At 56.5% G+C, this 19,861-nt stretch overlaps 3 protein-coding genes across 3 annotated transcripts; all 3 read left to right on the top strand.

The window, feature by feature from the left end:
• Window positions 1-310: 310 nt before the first annotated feature.
• VTJ83DRAFT_265 (uncharacterized protein) lies at window positions 311-1,703 on the top strand (the record flags this gene model as incomplete). Its single annotated transcript, XM_071008943.1, has 5 exons — window positions 311-545; window positions 607-837; window positions 892-959; window positions 1,027-1,196; window positions 1,259-1,703. 5 exons carry the CDS (start codon window positions 311-313, stop codon window positions 1,701-1,703), a joined length of 1,149 nt encoding a protein of 382 aa, XP_070869618.1.
• A 12,604-nt stretch (window positions 1,704-14,307) lies between these two features.
• VTJ83DRAFT_266 (uncharacterized protein) lies at window positions 14,308-16,172 on the top strand (the record flags this gene model as incomplete). The annotated part of the gene is made up of 5 exons (XM_071008954.1): window positions 14,308-14,368; window positions 14,508-14,755; window positions 14,828-15,598; window positions 15,696-15,840; window positions 15,907-16,172. 5 exons carry the CDS (start codon window positions 14,308-14,310, stop codon window positions 16,170-16,172), a joined length of 1,491 nt encoding a protein of 496 aa, XP_070869619.1.
• Window positions 16,173-18,351: 2,179 nt separating this feature from the next.
• Window positions 18,352-19,599, top strand: VTJ83DRAFT_267 (uncharacterized protein; the record flags this gene model as incomplete). Its single annotated transcript, XM_071008965.1, has 1 exon — window positions 18,352-19,599. The coding sequence occupies one exon, from the start codon at window positions 18,352-18,354 to the stop codon at window positions 19,597-19,599; it is 1,248 nt and encodes a 415-aa protein (XP_070869620.1).
• Window positions 19,600-19,861: the final 262 nt, after the last annotated feature.

Below are 19,861 nucleotides of genomic sequence, written 5' to 3' on the forward strand. Positions count from 1 at the left end.
AATGGCCTAAGTACATAAGCACACCTTCTTCCACCACTTTTTTTTTCGCTCGGACATGAAACGTCGAGCCTTTGTCTTCTTCACGCATAATCAGCCACTCTTTTCCATCTCTAGCTGTTTTCTGTCCATTTCAACGTTCGATCGTTCCAGCGCAAGAGACTCCTCGCACATTCCTTAGCGCACTGGTAACCTTGTCGAGGTAAGTCTATTAGTGCTTGACTTCTGAGATTATCAGATCCACGCCCGCGGTGCAACCACATCGGACGCCTTTGTCGAAATGCTCACTCTGTCGCCAGAAAACACATCAACAATGTCGATTTCTGGAGCTGGACCTGTTCTCGCCGCAGCCACCTCGGCCGTTGTAGCTCCGGCTCTGTCCCTACACAGCAAGACCGACGTTCCAACCCTCCCGGCGGGCTTCCCGTCTCATCTCCCAGACAGGCTGGCCTGGACGGGGTCTGACTTTGACAACAAGTCTGACCACATCTTTGTCTTGGATGAGACCCACCTCGCTGAAATCAAGACAGCATTGGAGGATTACAAAGGTGAGCCATGCCAAGTTTTCTGCCACCCCTCATCCCACACACTTCTGACCGCCGGAGATAGCCCTTGGTCAGGACGGTGATCTCATTGAACCCGCGAATTTTCGCCTGCCAACACTGGGCCCCAAGCTCGAGGAGCTGAGCCGCAATGTCCACAACGGCAAGGGGTTCTGCCTGATCCGAGGCATCAACCCTGCCGACTACACCGTTGAGGACTTGACGCTGGTTTATCTCGGAGTGCAATCGTACATTGCCGAGCAGCGCGGCCGTCAAGACAGGCGTGGGAATATGTTGAGTAAGTAGCTGCAGTTCCGGATTGTGACAACAGCAGTTATTGACGATGGAACAGTCCACATCGTTGCCGACAATAGCACCAAGCAGGCAGCCGAGCACCACCGCCACTCGACCAAGGCGATCGTGAGTTCACCCTTTGTCTGTCATTGGGATTTGCGTGACTAAAACTGACACTTCTCCCGCGTCTCAGACGTTTCACAACGAGGAAACCGGCGATGTTGTGGGCTGGCTAACGCGCAGCACCGCCGCCACGGGAGGCAAGTGCATTATCGCATCGGCCTACACTGTGTACAACGTCCTGGCAGCCACTCGCCCGGATGTGATCCGGACTCTGGCACGGTCTGACTGGCCTTTTGCCATGTGAGTTTCTTGGTTGCTCGTGTTCGAAGTAGAGCCCGCGTCTAACCAAAGGGACGTTCCAGGCCGCGTTTCCATTGCCGTCCCGTTATATTCTACGAGGACTCGAGGCTCGTCATGAACTTTGGCCGTGCCTCACTTCTCGGCAACAAGGCTCACCCCAGGCCGAAGCACCTACCATCTCTCACGCCCCGTCAAATCGAGGCACTGGACGCTATCGAAGCCGTTGCGAAGGCGACTCAACTCGAGATCCAGACGCAGGCAGGCGATATGCATTTCATCAACAACCTGGCTGTCCTCCACCGCCGCGAGGGCTTCGCCAATGGCCAGGCACCCCATGAAAAACGCCACCTGGTGCGTATGCGCCTCCGTAGCGCCACGCATGGTTGGCGCATCCCTCGTGAGCTGCAGCCAGACTGGGAGGAGGCATTTGGCGAGACCGGCGTCAAGCACTGGCACGTGGAGCCTATGCCCCTCTACTTCTTCCCCATGCGGCTGTACCCAAACTAGGACAGCTCGGTCCGTATCCCATCCACTCTGGCCCATTGGCTCTGTTCACTGTTGTTCGCCTCTTTTTCTTTTCTTTCCCTTGCATTCGGGGCGTTATCAAACATAAAAGGGGGTGTATTAGACCATCGGTAAGAGACTTGGGGGCTCAGAAGGCGAGGCGTTTGGTCCGGTATGTCTTTGTGGGTTTTCATTACTAATCTCCGTTCTTATAATAACAACGGTCTTTCGTTGCTCTTGTTGTAATTGAGGGTCTATAGATTACTTTTCCTTTTCCAAAAGGTTGATTCGGGTGAATCAACAAGGTTATTGTATTAAGGGATTCTATAGATTGTCGGATCGTCACCCAAGCATCTGCGCGGAAAAAGGGAAGTAAATAGCATAATCAAAGAAAAAAAATAACACAAGAAATAAAACCAGATCACATCTGCATAAGGAGCGAGGGGCTGGTTATGTCGGGCCAGAGGGCCCCGGTAACAACCTGGAAAATAACGTTGGCGCTAAGCCCTGATCCGATCGTCGGCGTCTGGGGCTAATGCAAAGCTGGTCCCAGAGTGCATCATGGGTTCATGGGAATGTCGCCCAAGTCAACGTTAGCTTGAAGACGAATGTCATAGTGTTGCAGTAGCAGGTATATATGGTGCACTAGCTGATGGCAGCATCAGCGGATCCGTTTTTGCTGTAACACATAGTTTGATGCACATCTGCAGGGAAGTTGCCAAACTCGGACAAATACGAACGAGTCTGGGAACTTCTCGCATCTGTAAACACCCGCACGACCTGTATGCACGGCAACCATACTACCTACATACAGAGTGCGCTGGTGATGGCATTGGCCGCCGTGCCCCTGGGTGGTAAGAGGTCTGCGATGCTGGAAGGTTCGGCTAGATGGATGCATGTTGTTGAATTAGGTTACATCAGCGGCCGATCGGATCGGAGGAGGATCGGGCGACCCACTTTCTTAGGACCCGCGCTGCGATCTTCTGTTAGGTTTGGCCGCATGCTTGGCCCCACGCTTGACTGCAGGTGGCTTACGTACGCTTCGTCTTTTCGACGTTACTGCCACAAAGTGTCTAAGGTACGACGATTCCTCCCCTGATGATCCTGATAATACCCGCTTTCGCGCGTATAACTTTTTTTCGTACCAAAAAAAAAAAAAAAAAAAAAAAAAACGTAAGATAAAACTCAAACTTCTCGGCCACCACAACCGCCATATGTCAACCACCCTGTCAGTCACCCGCGTTGGTGTCGTCGCCGATTAGGTGGGGAGGGAGGGGGGAGGGAGGGGCTGTGCGCTTCCTCATCGACAAGGTTGTCACGTCACGGCCCCCGCCGAGACACCACTGGCAACCTTCTCGTTCAGGCCATGACTATCCAGTCCGCCGGTGTATGAAGAGGATGGAGTACACTAGCTCGGGACACAACACTGCATCCATCCAGTCAGATCCCGCCGGGTTACCCAACCAGAGCAGAATCAACACCAACCAGGAACGTCACCGAGCCCCTGGTCCATGGACTGAACGCCATGCTGGAATCCGAATCCCTGATTTCTTGCGCGACCAACTTGTCACGTGCCGATGATGGAAATCACCGCGCAGCGCCCACGACACAAAATAAGCCCTCAAGTCGAAGATTGCGGCCCCTTGAGGGGCCATCTCTATGGTGCCACTTTTCCCGGTAACAGCATCATGGTTGCATATTTGCGATCGCATCCCGCGCAAGCCGCTCACCATCACACCGCTTTGACGAGCCCTGTGCCGTGACAGGGAGGCCGCCTGGGATGCGCTGGCGTTGTTTTGTTGCTTTTTTTCTTTTCCCTTGTTTCTTGGCCTTCTTTCCGCTCCCATCCACCCTGCCCCGGTCGTCAGCGAGCACGATCCGGTGCCGCTGATGCAACCCTATCTCAATTGCCGTGATCCCGCCGCGCCGCTGGCGCTTCTCTCATTGGGTGTCCGGCTGGTTGGGAGTGCAGAGGGCTGAAAGTCCAGGGGCTTAATTTCTGGTTCGTAAGCTTGTTTTTTCCATCCTGGGTCCCTGGTTTGATGCCATCGGGTTCTGGATCGTGGATCATCACGAGGGTGGCAAATTTTCTGTAAGCAGCCTGCATCTTTGGCTCGTCAAAGCCCTCCTCGCAACCAGCCAGGCGGCCGCCAGGAGGCACGAAGGGCGGGGAGGACTGTCATGTCGATCTGGATTCGGTTTGTGGCAGGAGGCCAGGTCAACTTTGACTCTCGGTCTTGTCCGAGAGCAAATGGCAAGCCAAGTGACGTGGTTGGCCGTAGCCGGTATGCAGTTGGTTGGATGAGACATGCGGTATACGTCAGTCGCCTCTGCGCGCAACTCCTTCTTCTTCCTTCATGTCGGTCAACCGGCGGGCATCACCGCCAGTGCGCACCCTCTCTAGATTCCGCAGAGAAGAGGAACAATAGCATGTCCATCGCCCGCTTCAACATCGAGAGGTATGTTCCATTCAACCCAGCCCGACAACCTGCGGCCGCCCCGTTGGCTGTCACCATCAGCGCATCCTGCAGCCATGGTCACACACGTCACTTCTGCCTCGCGTGAGCGACCCCCGTAAATGCACTGTCATCCGTCGTAAATAGTTACGCTTTTTCTCAGCAATATTGGCGCTGAGGCTGGCGTAGTTTACACGACTACGTAGTTAGTCTATACATTTCCTATTAAAATTTAGCTACAAAGAGCATTGCAACCTAATATACAGATATTCGCTGTGCATATTACGAGGGTTTATTTTGTCGCGTCGAGAGGAGGTGAGGCTCTGCCCGCCAAATACCACGCATGCCACTGCTTCTTCCCTCGACGAAGTCCGCAGGCTTGGTCGTTAGTGAAAGAAAATGGCGTGTTAATTGTTCCTTTTCTCCGGTAGCCTCATCACCTTCGAGGGATGATTAGGTGGGATATGCATGTGAACCCTTGGAATCAGTGGGGGCCAGGGTATTTGCGTGGAGGGGATGGTGAGTGAACCTCGCCATGCCCCTCTTGATTGTCAGGAGAAAGAGGGATGCCGTGAGTGTGAACGTTATGTGTGTTGTCTACATGCTCATTACCCAATAGATGTGTCACAAAATGCAATGAGTGTAATGATTGCGCCGGCATGAGTTGCAGGTCCTGACTGCAGCGACATGCACATGGCATTCCCCCCATCCAACCTGGAAGCCACATGGATAGCGACCCATGTGGGAACCCATTATTAAGTTTCATCTTTTGAGAACGAGCATCTCCTGGGTGCGATTAGGAGAAAGGGAAGCAGGCAGCCGAAAAGAAGCAGAGGAAGAACATGTTGGCTGGACCAGAAGTGAGCCTTATCGAATCCCACGATATCCGGGTGATCCCCATGGCTAGAGCTTCCTGGGCTCGTCGGGCGTAGGGAGAATAGATCCGGCCTCGGAACCACCTTTTCCATGCCCACTTACACCTGCGGAGCCAAGCGCACAGATGGCGACTCGACCATGCTCCAAAGTTCATCCCTTTTGGAAGGGGTGCGGCTTTTGTGGTGTCTAAATTGGGCTGTGACTCTCCAGTGGAACTGTAGATGCTAAGGTATATAACCCTTTCAGGTCAGGCATGATTGCTGGAATCTATGGAGCGTGCCAGCGCATAGGTAGCACTTGGAGCTTGAACAGACAACCTGGTAAAGAAACAAACACCCACTGTGCTCAAGAAGTGATTTTCGCCGAACGTGGTTATGCCTGGAGTTGTGTGGTTGGCAGCGCAGGAGACAGGCGGACGAAAAATCTCGAATCTCCGATCTCGACTGCTGTTGTCATCCATACAACTTTTCTCTCCCGGAGATTCCGGCGTCAGTGTAAGCTCTCAGTGCTACATAGCAGCATGTAGATAATATCAGCGAACAGTTCAGATGAGCAATGGTCCATCGGCGTCATCAAAGGACGCAGACATCGATAGAATATCGATTCGCGCCACGTGGTCCCGCGGAATCGGACGAGCCTGAAAGCAAAGAGGGGTGTTTAGGGAGAAGACAAGGAAAAGGAGGAGGAGGACGAAGAGGAGGAAAAAGGAGGAAAAGGGGGGATGGGAAAAAACGATCCCTTCCCACGTACGACTGTGTCCATCTGCTCCCCGTCAAGGTAAATGAGACGGGAAATAACCACTCCACCACTGTTCATACACTGCTCGAGGATAATGCAGACTTCGAACCAGGCAGATGCAGCATTGGTGGAAACTCCTCCCTGAGCATTGTGTATGTTTTACCTTCCCCATCCAAGCCTGTGCGGAGGTTTTGATAGCAAGGCTCGACGTTCAGATACGTGACGCCAACACCCGGAGGCCCAGAGGCGCGCAATACTTGGACCAGCACAGCGTTCGTTCTTGCACATACAGGCGGTGCTGATATGTCAGCTTTTTCTTCGCCCATTCACCTATTTCCTTGAATAAGTGTGTTATATGAGAGGTAAGCAAGCGACGAAGAGTGGGGGAGCGAGGGCCTGGCGCCCCCTGGAGTATACCATCTCGCCTCGACCACAAGACAACCGGACTATCGTCAAAGGCATCTCACCTCGGCCACTCATTGAAGGTTTTGCGCGCTGGCGGTTCCCCTATGAAGCCCCCAAACACCCCATGACGCGCTCGAAACATCCAGTTGTGCCCCCCGTTAAAATGCTGCCGTTTTATCAAGCGGCTGAATTCCATGACATCAGGCTTCGAAGAGCGTCGTCCGCACTGAGTATTGTTCTATAAGCTGTGGCAGAAATGTCACACTCTCATGTACTGCTTTTCCGCTGATGCCCGTTATTGTTTCTTAGTCTGCTTGAATTTGGACATGGGCTTTATCATATTGCTAACAAATGGGTGATACATCCCTGACATGCAGATGTGTGACGAAGCAGGCCTCCCGGCTTCCAAAGCACTCCGTTGATAGTCATCTACGTCTCTCGCCGCTCGACTACACAGACGAAATACGCACGATCAACCCGGCATTGACCTACGGCGGGCCCAGGAGGGTTGCAGGAGCAGGACATCGGTCTTTTGTGCCGATCCTTGAGCCTCCGAACACCTGCTGCTGTAGTTGTGAGCACTTTCCTATATCGCATCTGGCCCAAGCTTCGTGACGTCAGGTAGGGGGCAACCAGAGGCCGGATCACGATGACCAAACCAAGTAACTACCTGGTTCGACCGATGGACAGAACCGCCCCTGCATTTCCAAACCCGCAATGCCGGCACCTATCATTACGAAGAGGCTAGTCAAATGCTCGCTCATCATCTGAGGCACTGTTTCCTGCCTCGAACTTGTCTTGTAGATGCTGAGCGTGCCTTCAGCCCGATGGCCAATAAGTGCGTCCCATCTTGCTTTCGTCGTGCCATGCAAGTTCGACACTTACATCCCTTCCTCTGGACTTCAGTTCACAGAAGTTTCAGGACCATAACCTTCCGTTGCTTGAAGGCGTGCAGAGAAGAACGCATTTTTCCCTCACCCGCTGGGTAACTCATGAAACCAGGCGATGCTCAAAATCTCCTAGAACCATCCGCAGCTTACTTGCCATGGTCATACCGGGATTCGATAGGAGGGGATTCCAGATGCTACCACGGTACGTAACGGATACTGGGGCTCGCGTCCACGGCAAAGACATTGGCATTCTCACCGCGGCGTTGCGTTTGAACCGTCGTCCCGGGGTGCGTAGAAGGCGGCAACATGTTCCAGCGTGTTTCCGGTTGCCACCGGCTTTTTCACAGCCGACCCGGCGAAATATCATGCGCACTGACCCAATGATTCTGATGGCAAGGCCTCGCACGTGGGATAGCACTGGGCGAGTGTCCCGTGGTTCGGACATCCTTTGGCCACGACCGGTACCAGCAAACCTGGAACTCGGGTCTGCCGCCCGGTTCTCCGTTGGGCAGCATCGAGGCGCAATCCGGGTCCATGGATTCGCATCTTCCACTGCGCTGTGCATTCCCCTTTGGTTGAACAAGGCTGGCAGTGAGGGCCAGACATCTCTATCCTTGCTTCGGGAACCGCGTTCGAAATAGTCATCCCATGAATAGAAGCCAGTCCAGTTGGTCATCAAAGCTGGGCTGCACCACCGACAGTGCCCAGGTACACTAGTCCGCTCGCTGGTCGCCACACGGCTGCCGCGCCGGCCCGTCTCAAAAACAATCCGACGCCAAGCGATGCATTTGAGACGTTTTTTTGTCGACAAGAGCTGACCTCCGTGCCTCCATGCCGCCTCGGTCGCGCCGTCTGCGTTTCACCTGATATCGATCCATGACAGAGAGCAGAGAGCGCCGAGCCCTCTCAATACACCACAGGCTGATGGACTTGCCTCGCACTCTTGGCTTCTCAACGTGACAGATGTGTTGGCCGGGACGAGGTCATGGGAACTCGTGCCGCTGGATTCTGCGGAGGTTGTTTCCGGTCGCCCGGTCGACTGGGCGGAAGGCGCGCCAATGAGATAGAGGCCGGCTTCCTTAAAGGGAAAATGCTCCTTTGTGGCCAAGGACCGCATTTGTTGGGTTTTGCGCCTTGGCCCTGTTCGATACAAATGAGCCTCTCATGATGATTCTGTGTAAGGTTACACCAGAGGCGGGGAATCTTGAACGCGAAAAGGGGAAGCATACTGTGTACTGTGTAGGCAAGGAGCCCGGAACCCGTACCCAAGACTTCTCTTCATTGCATGCGGGAGAGAGGGCCGTCGCTCGCACGACAAGACATCATGGCGGAGCTGTCAACCCTTCCTCCGGCCGACTACCAAGTCTGAAGAAGCAGTCGAGTCCGCAGCAGGGCCCTCCGTGTCCGGCCGGGTCTCCGCAATATCCACGAGGCGACCAGGGGAAGAGCTCGAAACGCCGCGAAGACCACAAGGGGAAAGGAAGCACAACGGAGCCGGCTTGGCGTGAAACAACCGTCGGTGGATCTGCTCGACGAAATCGGGAATGGCGTCTCCTGGGAAAACTGTCACACCTCCCCCCGCGCGGTGGAGTCTTTTGCTCTCGCTCCAGGCCACCCCTGGCTTGCGTCGGAGGTGTACCCGGAATCCGTTAGCGCATCCCCAGGTTTGGACGGTTACTGGCTCACACCCTCCAGGAAACTTCTTTGCTTCTGTTCTCCCGGCGGCGACGGCGACATGACAGCATCGTCGGAGATTTTCGACGGCACAATAACTATCGCATTGACAAGTCAGATTTTGCTGCATTGTCCCAGAGCCGAACCGGGTTTGTGCTGTCCTTGCTCAAGGAAGGTTCGGATGGATCGAAGCCGCCGCAGCCATGGGAGAAGATGTGTCAGAATGGTTTCAACCTCGTGCGTTGGCGAGAATCTCTTATGATCCCTATAGTAGCCTACGTGACGTTTGTCAGAACCGCCATGATTGACGCACACTCTCCTCCGTCACCGTCGTCGCGCTGATGTGAGCTTCATCCGCACAACCGCGGCCGGCCTGTGAGAGCGCAATCTCCGCAATGCATGGAAGCGACGCGAGGGACACGAGCTAGGGCCGAGCTAACAATGATCCCATCTGCAGGAACAACGTGCGCTGCAACGCTGCGTCCCCCCGGGGAAATCGATACACAGCATTTTTCCATAGAACGCGCCACAGCTTCATGCGCGCATCTTGTTTTGGAAAAGAGTCCAATTTCCCACCCAGCAAGTAGTTATCCGGGGGAACCCAATGTGTTCTGCTGTTGACAGCTTACATATGTACATGCCCCGGCCACGAGGGTCACGTCTGTACTGTACACAGTATGGAAACCACAGGCTTCTGTCCCGGACGACCGGGAGCGTACCCCATAGTCATTCTGGAGATGTTGCCTAGCTTGACAATTTTGTCCGTCGTGGATCGCTGTGTAGGATTTTTCCCTGCATGCCCTACACAACATGGATGTGATCCTCCAGCAGTCCAGATTCTGGCCCAGGCAGAACACCAACGATTGCAGACGGGCCGACCTGGCGGTGGGTCCTCCGTTACTACCGAGCCCCAGGGAGAGTTGCTGCCGATCAATATTTTCCTTTCTCACCCTGGTATGATGTTGATTGTGCTGGTTGTTGGTGTTGCATCTGCTCAGACGTTTATTCGCTCACAGACGTCAAGGCCCCGCCTTTGGCAGCGCTTGTCCGTAGTCCCCAACACATTTTCCATAATGATTAGCTACCAACCACCGTTACAGACGATGAAAACCTGCACGCCGGGGGCCTGTGTGGCGACAAGAGCGAGACCAACGCAAGCCACCTGAGGGGAAAAAACGTGTACGCCAACTTTAGCGCATTTCTCACCATGCCAGCAGACTGCCCGATTGTAAGCGAGGCTACGTTTCTGGGAACGTTAAGGAGCCGGGCGCAGGTCGTTATGCTCTCAAAGAGGCCTAGGTGAACGCTACGTCTCAGAGCTCACTGCCGAGCCTACCACCTTTAACGTTCCTTGCGCCTTCGAGAATGTGGCGTCCTCGGCAAGCGGCCGACGGGCTTGGCCGCCACGAGGTTTGTTTTTTCTCCGTCCGTCACCTTCAAGACCGTGCGCTCGGATCTGGCCGGATCGACATCCCCATGTTCTCAGTTGCTTTGTATTGTTGTCTGTTTGCTTTTTGTGACTAGTGTATGGCTGTTGACACTGCGTTAGCGTATATACACGGTACATGCGTAGAAAATGCGGCAAAGGCAATGCATGTGTTGGTGTGTGTCCGCTAACGACGCCATCATGAACGGGCGTGGGGTCAACGATCGAGGCGAGCTGAGATGCAGAAAGCCACAGACCAAAGAGACTAGGATCTACAGTGCTGGTTTGCTGGAGGATTCTGATCACAACTGCCGAGAGACAGCGACATGGCTGTCAAACTTTGTGTCGACCTCGTCGGCTTTAGCAGTGTCAACACCCAGAGCCTTCATCGTCCGTGCGTGGTCCGTCGCCTCTGCTCTGGTTTCCTCTGGTTGCGCCGTCACCACTGACCCTGATGACAACTTTGATAGCAGCCCAGACATCCGGTGGGATGCTCACGACGCGCTGCTCAGGTATGCCACCGGCCCTTGTGTCGTAAGTAGTGCTCTGCATGCGGCCCGATTGCGTATGATAAGAGAAACGTGGCTCCCTGAAAGAAAGCAAGGCTGTTGCTTCCTCTCGACACGCCAGTGGAACGTTAGGAACTGCCCATATCTACCAAAGTCCGCAGTTGGTGCAGTCAGCCTTGTATCTTTCTGGACTGCATAGCCAGCCAGTCTGCGGCCGGTTGGTGGAGAATCCGGGGAAAACAACGTATCATGCACCGCCGCTGGCCTGTCAATCTTGAGGCTGCCAATCCAAGAATACACTGTCGACCTTCTTAGTCTTCACGGCATGTCGTGCAGAAGTCAAGCCTGATTGTTGAGGGGCTGAAACATATGGCTTCTGGCAGCTGACCTTCGCAGCATCACTAGTCGCAGATCAGAGCTCACACCGACCATATCTTGGAGGTTTAGCTGCCGTGGACCCCGCATTCGATGCCAAAGTGCTCGTCAAAATCAAGCACTGATGACACAAACCCTATCTCGTCACCGCATTAGCGTAACGTAGACAAGTCATTGGACGGCTCGCTTGCTGCATGCAGCAATCGAGCCAACTTGTTGCCGACACTATGATGTCAAGCAGGGCATGGGCCACCCGAAAGGGAAGCCGACGAACACACCAATCATCTCTCACCGCCGACCATCCTCGGGGGCGAGGCGAGTCAACAGGCTTCTGACCTCACGTTAGGCGTCGGTCTTTCTGCTGCAGCGTCGTGCGGCTCCCTTGCCTCCCGCGGTGGTTCATTGAACCGCATCGCGCTGCGAGAGGTGAAATCTGCTCTCTGCCATCGAGGCATGAACGCGTGCCGAGTCCAATAATACCGCCGGTTGGGGAAATCACATCAACTTGGCAAACAACTGAACGACACGATGACTGGTGAGCTCTCTGGATGAAGGTCACGGCGAACTGGCCAGTCACAGCTCAGGGATGGCTGCCCCTGGTTCGCCCCGCGGTCTTAGACGCTCGGTCGCGCAAGATCAGTCCATCCAGGCCGACGCAGAGATTGGTGGTGGGGATGGCGCCGGTTGGCCAGGCTCGGTTGAAGAGAACGTGCGAAATCCAAACTGGGCATACTGTACGGCGTGCTCCGTGACAGTTGGTAGTCAACCCTGCTGCTCTTGTTCGGCCGATGACATTCTCCACGACTCGTGTTTCGCCAGATCTAATGATTCCTTGAAGACTTGACCGATTCATCAAGGGGAAAAGCGGAGTCTTTTTGTCTCGGTTGGGCAGCAAGGATATCCCAGACTCCGCCGATGACCTGAAATGCCAACATCAGTTTCTCCTTGAACACTAATCCACCCATACATCCTCTCGGTCATCTTGGGGATCCTGAAATTCATAGAGGCCGCTGTCGGAGAGCTTGCTTGATGGAAGGATTGGCGGCGCGAGACCGTGCGTCAGCTCTGTATCTCAACAAATCACCTCGCCGGCGTTTTTGTGTCATGCTTCATCAATTGCTTACCTTGCACAGCATGAGACTCGTTGATTATGTGCTTCGAGCCAAGATCATGCTCCGGCTGGATATCGGAGGGAGGGCTCACTAGCTCAGCCTGTTGGGGCCGGGTCTCAAAGGCGGGCATGGCCTTCTCGGAGCTCCGTGGTCAACCTCCCCGAAGCGTCCATGGCGTCCTCCAACGGCCGACAAGGATATCCTGCCCTCAAGCTTTGAGACAATAAACGGGCGCCCCAGGGCTATCCTAACACATTTTTGGAACTGCGCTAACTAACGTTAACGTGGACCTTGGCGAAGTCGAAGCCGCCTGTTTGGCATTCGACACCGCGGAGGCTCCCACAAAGGCCTAGCAAACACGGAAAAGATGGGGGTCCTCCACTTGACTGGAGTTGTCTGATCCGTCCATAATTTTAACTGTCAACGGTCCCCATGACACATTCTCGCAGGCAGTGTGCGCCGGCCGTCTCTTTTGCTCTCTGGGGCGATATTCACCCATCGGGGGCGCACACACCATGAACAGAAATCAGAGGTTGCACAGCCTTCGTCCTGTTCCACGACGGCTGCGCCATGATCGCAAGTCCGGATCGGAGTCCCTACCCTAGGCAGTGACACAGAAACCGCCATGCTTTTCGGCCACAAGGCTGCCAGCGCCGCCCTTGACCACCTCGGGAAGCCCGCTGAGGAAGCCTTGCTGCAAATGATCGGCTTCTCGGAATTCCCCTCTGGGCACGGCTTGATCTGCGGTTTGCAGAAAGTAACTGACGCGCCTACATCCCTCCGCAAGAACGAACAACAACAGAAACACGCACAAAAAAAAACTTCTCCGTCGCAGAGAACACCGCGCCGTGACAGATCGTGTGTGTCATACAAGTACTTGACGGTACGTGTACGCAGTAGTCTTCGCCCACACAGTGCGCGACGGCTGGGTGTCGAAGAACGACGGATGGGAGGGAGCGGAGACCGAAGGTTGCGCTCCCGGGACCGCTGCACGAAATGGGTGTCAGGGGCCCTAGCGGGGGTGGCTTTTTGCTCGGCCCTTCCTGCGCCTTCTTGGCCTTCCTCAGGGCGTTCGCCCCGCCCGTCGAGTCTCGCCAACCCTTGGCAGGCCTCGTTCTCCATCAACGGGGGCGTGTCCCTCCCAATGAGACGCCGCCGTTACGAATCCAACTTCGGGACAGATGCAACTTTCGGCCAGAAGCGCGGCCGGGCAGGGCGACAGGGTCGAGCGAACCAGGCTTGCCAGGGCCTCCCGCGTGCCTACGCAGTAGCTACTCTCTCAGGTTGGCCTCCTGCCTGGTTCGGCTCGGTCCACCCGACTGGCGAAATGTCTGTCCCGTCCGTTGCGGTGCGCTACCATGCTGCTAACGTTACTGCTGCGTTGCCATGGATGCGACTCTGACCCCTCCACGCCCCTACCCCCGGCACCCTCGCCTGGGCAGGGCTTCCGGGGGGCACCGAGTGTAACAGAACAGACAGAGCGCATCCATCGTCGCTCCATGCGTCCCCGGATGCTACATATGTTGCCACACCCCCCCGAATGCCCTTCGGGTCTCTTCCCGGCCCTACGTTTTGATGCTTTTTTTCTTGGGAACTCCCCTCTTCCACGTTTTTTTTTCACTTCTCATGTCCATGTACGTAGCCGCGAGTTCGCTCCTTGTTTGAAGCCCGGCCGCGCCGTATTGCTACATTACTTCCGAACGCCCCATCGTTTTCCGCAACATCTTGTTGGAGCACACGCTGGAGGGAACGCCTCCAATACGGACTCTGAGAGGACAGCAGATCGGCAACTGCACCCTCGATTCGACGCGTCTGCGGCATCTAGCAGAACAACAAGCGCACGCAAAACAGCCGGCAACCGAAGGCCCGATGGGCGCGTAAAGCTCCGCGTGTGGGCGCACTTCTGATACACAGCCGGTTCCCGGTCACACCGACGACCAACCCCCAACCTGCGGGCCGAGCCGAAACGATCCCTTGGAGCTGGAATTCGAGGAACGACGCAGAGGCGGGACGCGAGAGAATTGGATTCGAAACCAAGCGTTTGGGGACCTCAACGAGGCAGCCCGTATCGACAAGGATAGGAGAGAATATCGGGAGGAATCAACACTGAGCGGGAACAAAAAGACGACAATCGACGACACTCGAGATGGCGAACTTCGGGTGCCCGGCGCCGTTTCTTGACGCGGCGGACTACACAGATGGCGGCTGTAAGTGACCTCGCAGGGAACTTTGGGGGAGGAGAAGGAGAAGGAGGAGGAGGAGGAGGAGGAGGAGGAGGAGGAGGAGGGGAAGGGCCGTCTTGGGGGCCCGGTCTATGCGACCCCTGCTGACTCTCACGCGCTCCAGTCGTCGAAGGGCGATTCTGCCAGGAGAATCCCCTGAACAAGAATATGACTTGCTGTCTGCCATGCCCGTTGACCGATTGGGTCTACCCTGACAGCTTCCACACGATGGAGAAGGCGGCCAACTGGATTTCAGTCGCCGGCACAATATGCTGCGTGTTCTTGCTCCTCTCCTGGGCTATCTTGCCCGTCGAGAAGACGTTCAGGCATTACCTTAGCATCAGTCTGACCGTGGCGGTTGCTTTGATGAACGTACGTTTCTGGGTCGCTCGTTCTCTTGCGGCAGACCCTCGGGAAAGAAAACGCTAACCGCTCTTCCTTTAGCTTGGCTTTGTCATTCCGCTCGCCGGGAACCCGCAGGAGTGCTACGACGACATCACGCCGCACTCGATGAAGACACACTCGCTGTGCGCCGCGTCCGGCTTCTTCCTCCTCGTGGGTGGCTGGTCCGGCGTCATGTGGGTTTTCCTGCGCGCCGTGTCGCTGCACCTGCAGATCTGCTGGCAGGTCGTTGTCGGCCGCAACTTTATGTGGGTGTCCCAGATCTCGGGCTGGGGCATTCCCGTCATCGGCGTCTCGCTCGCCCTCGTCTTCAGCGGCGTGTCGTTCCGGTTCGGGCAGACGTGCCACATCAACCACAAGAACAGCCTGGCCGACCTCTGGATCCCGCTGCTCATCTTCGCGGGCGTGACCATCATCATCCAGTTTGCCACGTTCGGCTACTGCATCAAGGTCTACCTCGCCTCGCTCGCCGACAACGGCCCGTCGACCGAGGGCTCCGGCATGCCCTCGTACACCAACAGCATCCGAACCATGACCCCGAAGCAGGCCTACCGCCGCGTCCGCCGCGTCATTGCTCTCCAGTGGAGAGGCATCGCCATCGTCCTCATTATCGTCGCCGACGTCATCTTTTTCTCCATCATCTTCGTGTTCCAGGACGCCGCGGTGCAGGAAGTCATGCAAAACAAGGAGCTCGCTCAGCCTTGGATTGTCTGCCTGGCCTTGAATCGTGGAGACAAGCTTCCGTGCCTGGAAGAGGCCGGCAAGCTCGCTATCAACATGCCCACCGTTGGCGCAGTTTTGTTCCTCCTTGCGGTATGTGGACTCGCTTCGCCGCCTATCCTGAGGCGGCGAGCCAAATGCGGGAAGAAACCCCCTGGACCTTGGTAAACTAACAGTCTTGATTTTCCAGATGAACGGCATCTGGCTCCTGCTCCTCCTCGGCCGCTGGTCCATGCTCTCTGGCTGGGGCGAGCTGTTTGCGTCCCTCACCAACCGGGGCAAGCGGGAGTTTGTCTCGGTTGATGCTCGGTTGGACGATCTCAAGAAAGATACACGTTCGTACGAGATGCTGTCCCGGGACACCGGGAAGACTATGGACACTTCAGTAACACCCTCCGTAGTGACTTCCGTCTCCCCTACGCACGCTCGGTCCCCGCTGAGCAGCCCGGAGGGCCATGACTACGTGCAAATGCCTAGCAATGAGGGGCGCCGGACCCCGGACTACTTTGGCACCACGGCGCGCTATCAGACCCCCGCGCGGTCTTTCTCGAGCCCACGCCCGCCGCAGCAAGCCGTCAGATGGGACGCGCGAGACACGCTCGCCCGGTCGACCTCGCCCTACGGAGAGGATCGATACGTCAACCCGCTTGGGATGAACCGGTTATGATGACTGTTACGACGAGACACGGAAACAAGGGGAAAAGGGGGAAAACATGGGCCAGCTGGAATTTCTTTTCGTTTCTCTTTCGATAATAATAGACTCATTCTACGGCAACGACCCGCCACGAATGACGTTCCTGTCCATCGGAAGTGCCTGTCGCCAGCCACATCTGCGATGGTGTTTCAATTCCGGGCTTTCTCGCGGCCTCGGGACGTCGACAACCTCGGAGACCAGCCACCACCCACCTGCCTATCAGGTTGCACGGACCATGATGATACCGCGCCACGGCAGAGTCCGTGAATGGGTTTCGGGGCAGTCGATGGAAGGCAGCAGCGCCAGCGGCACAAACAGCAGGCCCACCGGTCATCAAGAACTTGGCGAAACCCAGCGGGCATAGAGCGACTGGATGGAGAGGGTTATCGAACAGAGCACGCCATATTTCGCATTTCTCATCAGTTTATAACACCAAGAGTGGTTGAGCGGCCGGGTGAGCCGGACGGCTCGGGACGGCCGGGAATCGGTAGGTCCGGAAGCGGGGGCCCGGTTATCTCTGGTATCACCCCGCCCCACGAACCATACCGACCGGTTTCTTCTGCGGCTCGTCAACGACAACAACCGCTGCAGATCTACTCGCCGGACGAATCCTTGACCTTGCACTCTCGGAGATTTGATGATGTGCATCGTGACTCCCGACCCTGGGGTTGGGGTGTACAACGCTGACCGGGTTCAGCAAGCAAAAAGAAAGCCAACGGAGGAGGAAGAGGTTCTGTGAAGGATGGCGGCGGCGGTGGTCAGCCTAGGAGGGTCGCGTCAGATATTTCGCGCAAGGGCGCTGCATAGCGTTGCGGTTACACAAACAACACAAGAGGTGATTGGGCGTTTATGGACAAAGGAGCCGTCCGAACGAGTCGCGCATGGCGGTGGTTTGACTGACGATTGGCGTTTGGCGGAGTTGATTGCTTTTTAAGATTCCATTCCCGTCTTGTACTGTACATACTAGACTCGTTGATACCTCGACAGTTGGTGGGTAGACGTGGCTCGAGTGCATTTGCGATACCCTCCGGTCCATTTCAAGCTTCGTTGCTCAACAAACACATCCCTGCCTTTGCTCCCTCGTCCACGACGGATATTTTTAGCTCGTGTTCGTTGTTGCATGTGCCACACCCGAGAGAACTAAGCAGATGCCTGTGTGCCATCCAACAGAACCGGGGGCGGCGTTTTCTCAGCTCCCGGGGCCTGCATCCAACCAGGCGGAGAGCCGCACTACAGCAGCCTGGGGAGATGCGCCAGCCTTGAATGAAGCCGATGCTGCCGACCTTTGCAGATACCAGCCTCGATGGATCGGGAACCCTGGAGATCTGAGGGTGTGATCCGAGACATGGCGCTCTTGGACTGCCCGACCCGCCAGGTAGGAGCTTGGTGTCAGCAGTCGCTGGAAACGACGTCATTCCTCACTTGTAGGGCTCGGTTCGCAGCATTTCGTTCTTGTCGTCAAGCCCCTTCCACCCGGCCGGAGAGTTTGGGTGGCGTCTTCCACGGTGCGAGACTCTGAGCCTGGTGGGTTCTCGATGTAGCCGTAGGTTACCGACATATCCGGTCGTCCCGAGCCACGTTCATCTGATATAACATCGACCTCCAACCTGCGTGTCCAGGACGGACGTCGATTGCGGCGTTGGCTTGGGCTGGGCCGCTGTCGCTCTTCCCAGGTGAAACTCCCGACCGCCTCACTCCCGGCTGACAGGAGCCCGAGGGCCGCCCGGTCTCATCCAGTGTTGGCCGATGCGATCCTCGTGGATGCCTGCCTTTGCACACCCTTTAACACAACCCCAGAGCCGTTGCAGGGCTTCTCGTCCAGCGCATCTTGTCTTTCGAAACCGCCTGAGACACGCAGTCCTGAAGCAGACCCAAGAACCTGGTTGCAGCGCTGCCCCGATCCGATCCAATCTGTCTCCAGCCGTTGGCCGACGCCAAGCCCCCGCCAGCCCCACCTCAGCTGCCACCTCAGCCTTACCGGGGCTGCTGGATACCAAAGATGCTGCTCTGTCTACCACCGCGCAGGGACAAGAAAATTGCCCTGCCTATCACACCGCCTGCATCATCATCATCACCACCACCACCACCATCGCCACCACATGCGAACCACAGGCAGTTCGGCTTCCGGTCGACCCGTCGGCGCCGATTCCCAATGTACCTCCTCCTCGCCGCCGCCGTAGTTGGGGCGGTGCTGTATTACCTCTACCGATCCGAGTCTCAGCTCCACATCCCCTGGGTCCCGGATGCTGAATCTCGTCAATTCGCCCAGCGCCCGCTCCCGCCGCCGCTCGATGACACGTTCCTCTCCTCGCCCAATTTCTCGCTCCCGCTCCGCACCAAGGGCCGCGACATCGTCGATGCCAATGGCCGGCGCTTCAAGCTGGCCGCCGTCAACTGGTACGGGGCTTCCGATGAGCTCTTCGTGCCGGGCGGCCTGGACGTGCGGCACCGTAACGACATCGCGCGCACCATCCGCCGCCTGGGCTTCAACACCGTACGCATGCCCTACTCGGACGAGCTCGTCATGACCAACCCCGTGGTTGCCCCGCATCTTCTCGACGCGAATCCGGACCTGGTTGGCCGCCGCGCCCTGGACGTGTTCGAGGCCGTTGTCGAAGCCCTCACGGCACACGGCATCGCCGTCATTGTGAACAACCACATCACGAGCGCGACCTGGTGCTGCGGTGCCGACCCCTGCGACAGCGGCTGGGCCAACGACCACCTCCCCCCGATGCTTTGCCGCGTGCGGCAGACCGAGGAGGAGTGGATCGAGCATTGGGAAGAGGTGATGACGAGGTTCACTCGCAACCCGCTGGTGATCGGGGCCGATCTGCGCAACGAGGTGCGAGGGATGTGGGGCACCATGCCGTGGGAGCGCTGGGCCTCCGCTGCCGAGCGGGCCGGCAATCGGCTGCTCCGCATGAACCCGAACTGGCTCATCATCGTGGGCGGCACGGAGTCGCAGAACGACCTGACGGGTGTTGCCCGCCGACCCATCGTGCTCAACGTACCCGACCGCGTCGTGTACTCGGCGCACGTCTACTCGTGGAGCGGCTGGGGCAGCCTAGGCGGCCGCTACGCCAAGCGGACCTACCCGAGCTTCGTCCAGTCGATGCGCAAGAACTGGGCCTACCTCGTCGAGCAGAACATCGCGCCCGTGTGGGTTGGAGAGTTTGGCTCGCCCGCCCACCCCGGCCAAGGCGATTTCAATTACTGGAAGAACCTGCTGCGCTACCTCAAGGTCATTGACGCGGACTTTGGGTACTGGGCAATCAACCCCCGCAAGCCAAAAGACAATGAAAAAGAGGGGTATTCCCTCGTCAAGGATGACTGGGTCACGCCGGTGTTGGACTACCGTATGAAGGACCTGACCGAGTTGATTCGGGCCGGTCGAGACTAAGGGAAAGTCTGCATGTGGGGATTTTTGGTTCTCTCTCTCTCTTTTTTCTTGCTCATTTTTTTCCTCTCTCATGATGATATATCCTGCGTTGGGTCATAGTACGGGCCTCACGCTCAAGTGGCTAGGTTGAGGCGTTTTGGTTGGATATCTGGGAGTAAAGAGGGCGCAGCTGGGACATGGAATCCTGGGTAGAGAATTTGGATACCGCTCCTGGAGCGGCATAGGACACCTGAGCCAAGGTGTTCCATGAGATTCGAAAAGT

The sequence above is a fragment of the Remersonia thermophila genome, chromosome 1 (assembly GCF_042764415.1).
Source record: "Remersonia thermophila strain ATCC 22073 chromosome 1, whole genome shotgun sequence".
NCBI classification, from domain to species: domain Eukaryota; kingdom Fungi; phylum Ascomycota; class Sordariomycetes; order Sordariales; family Chaetomiaceae; genus Remersonia; species Remersonia thermophila.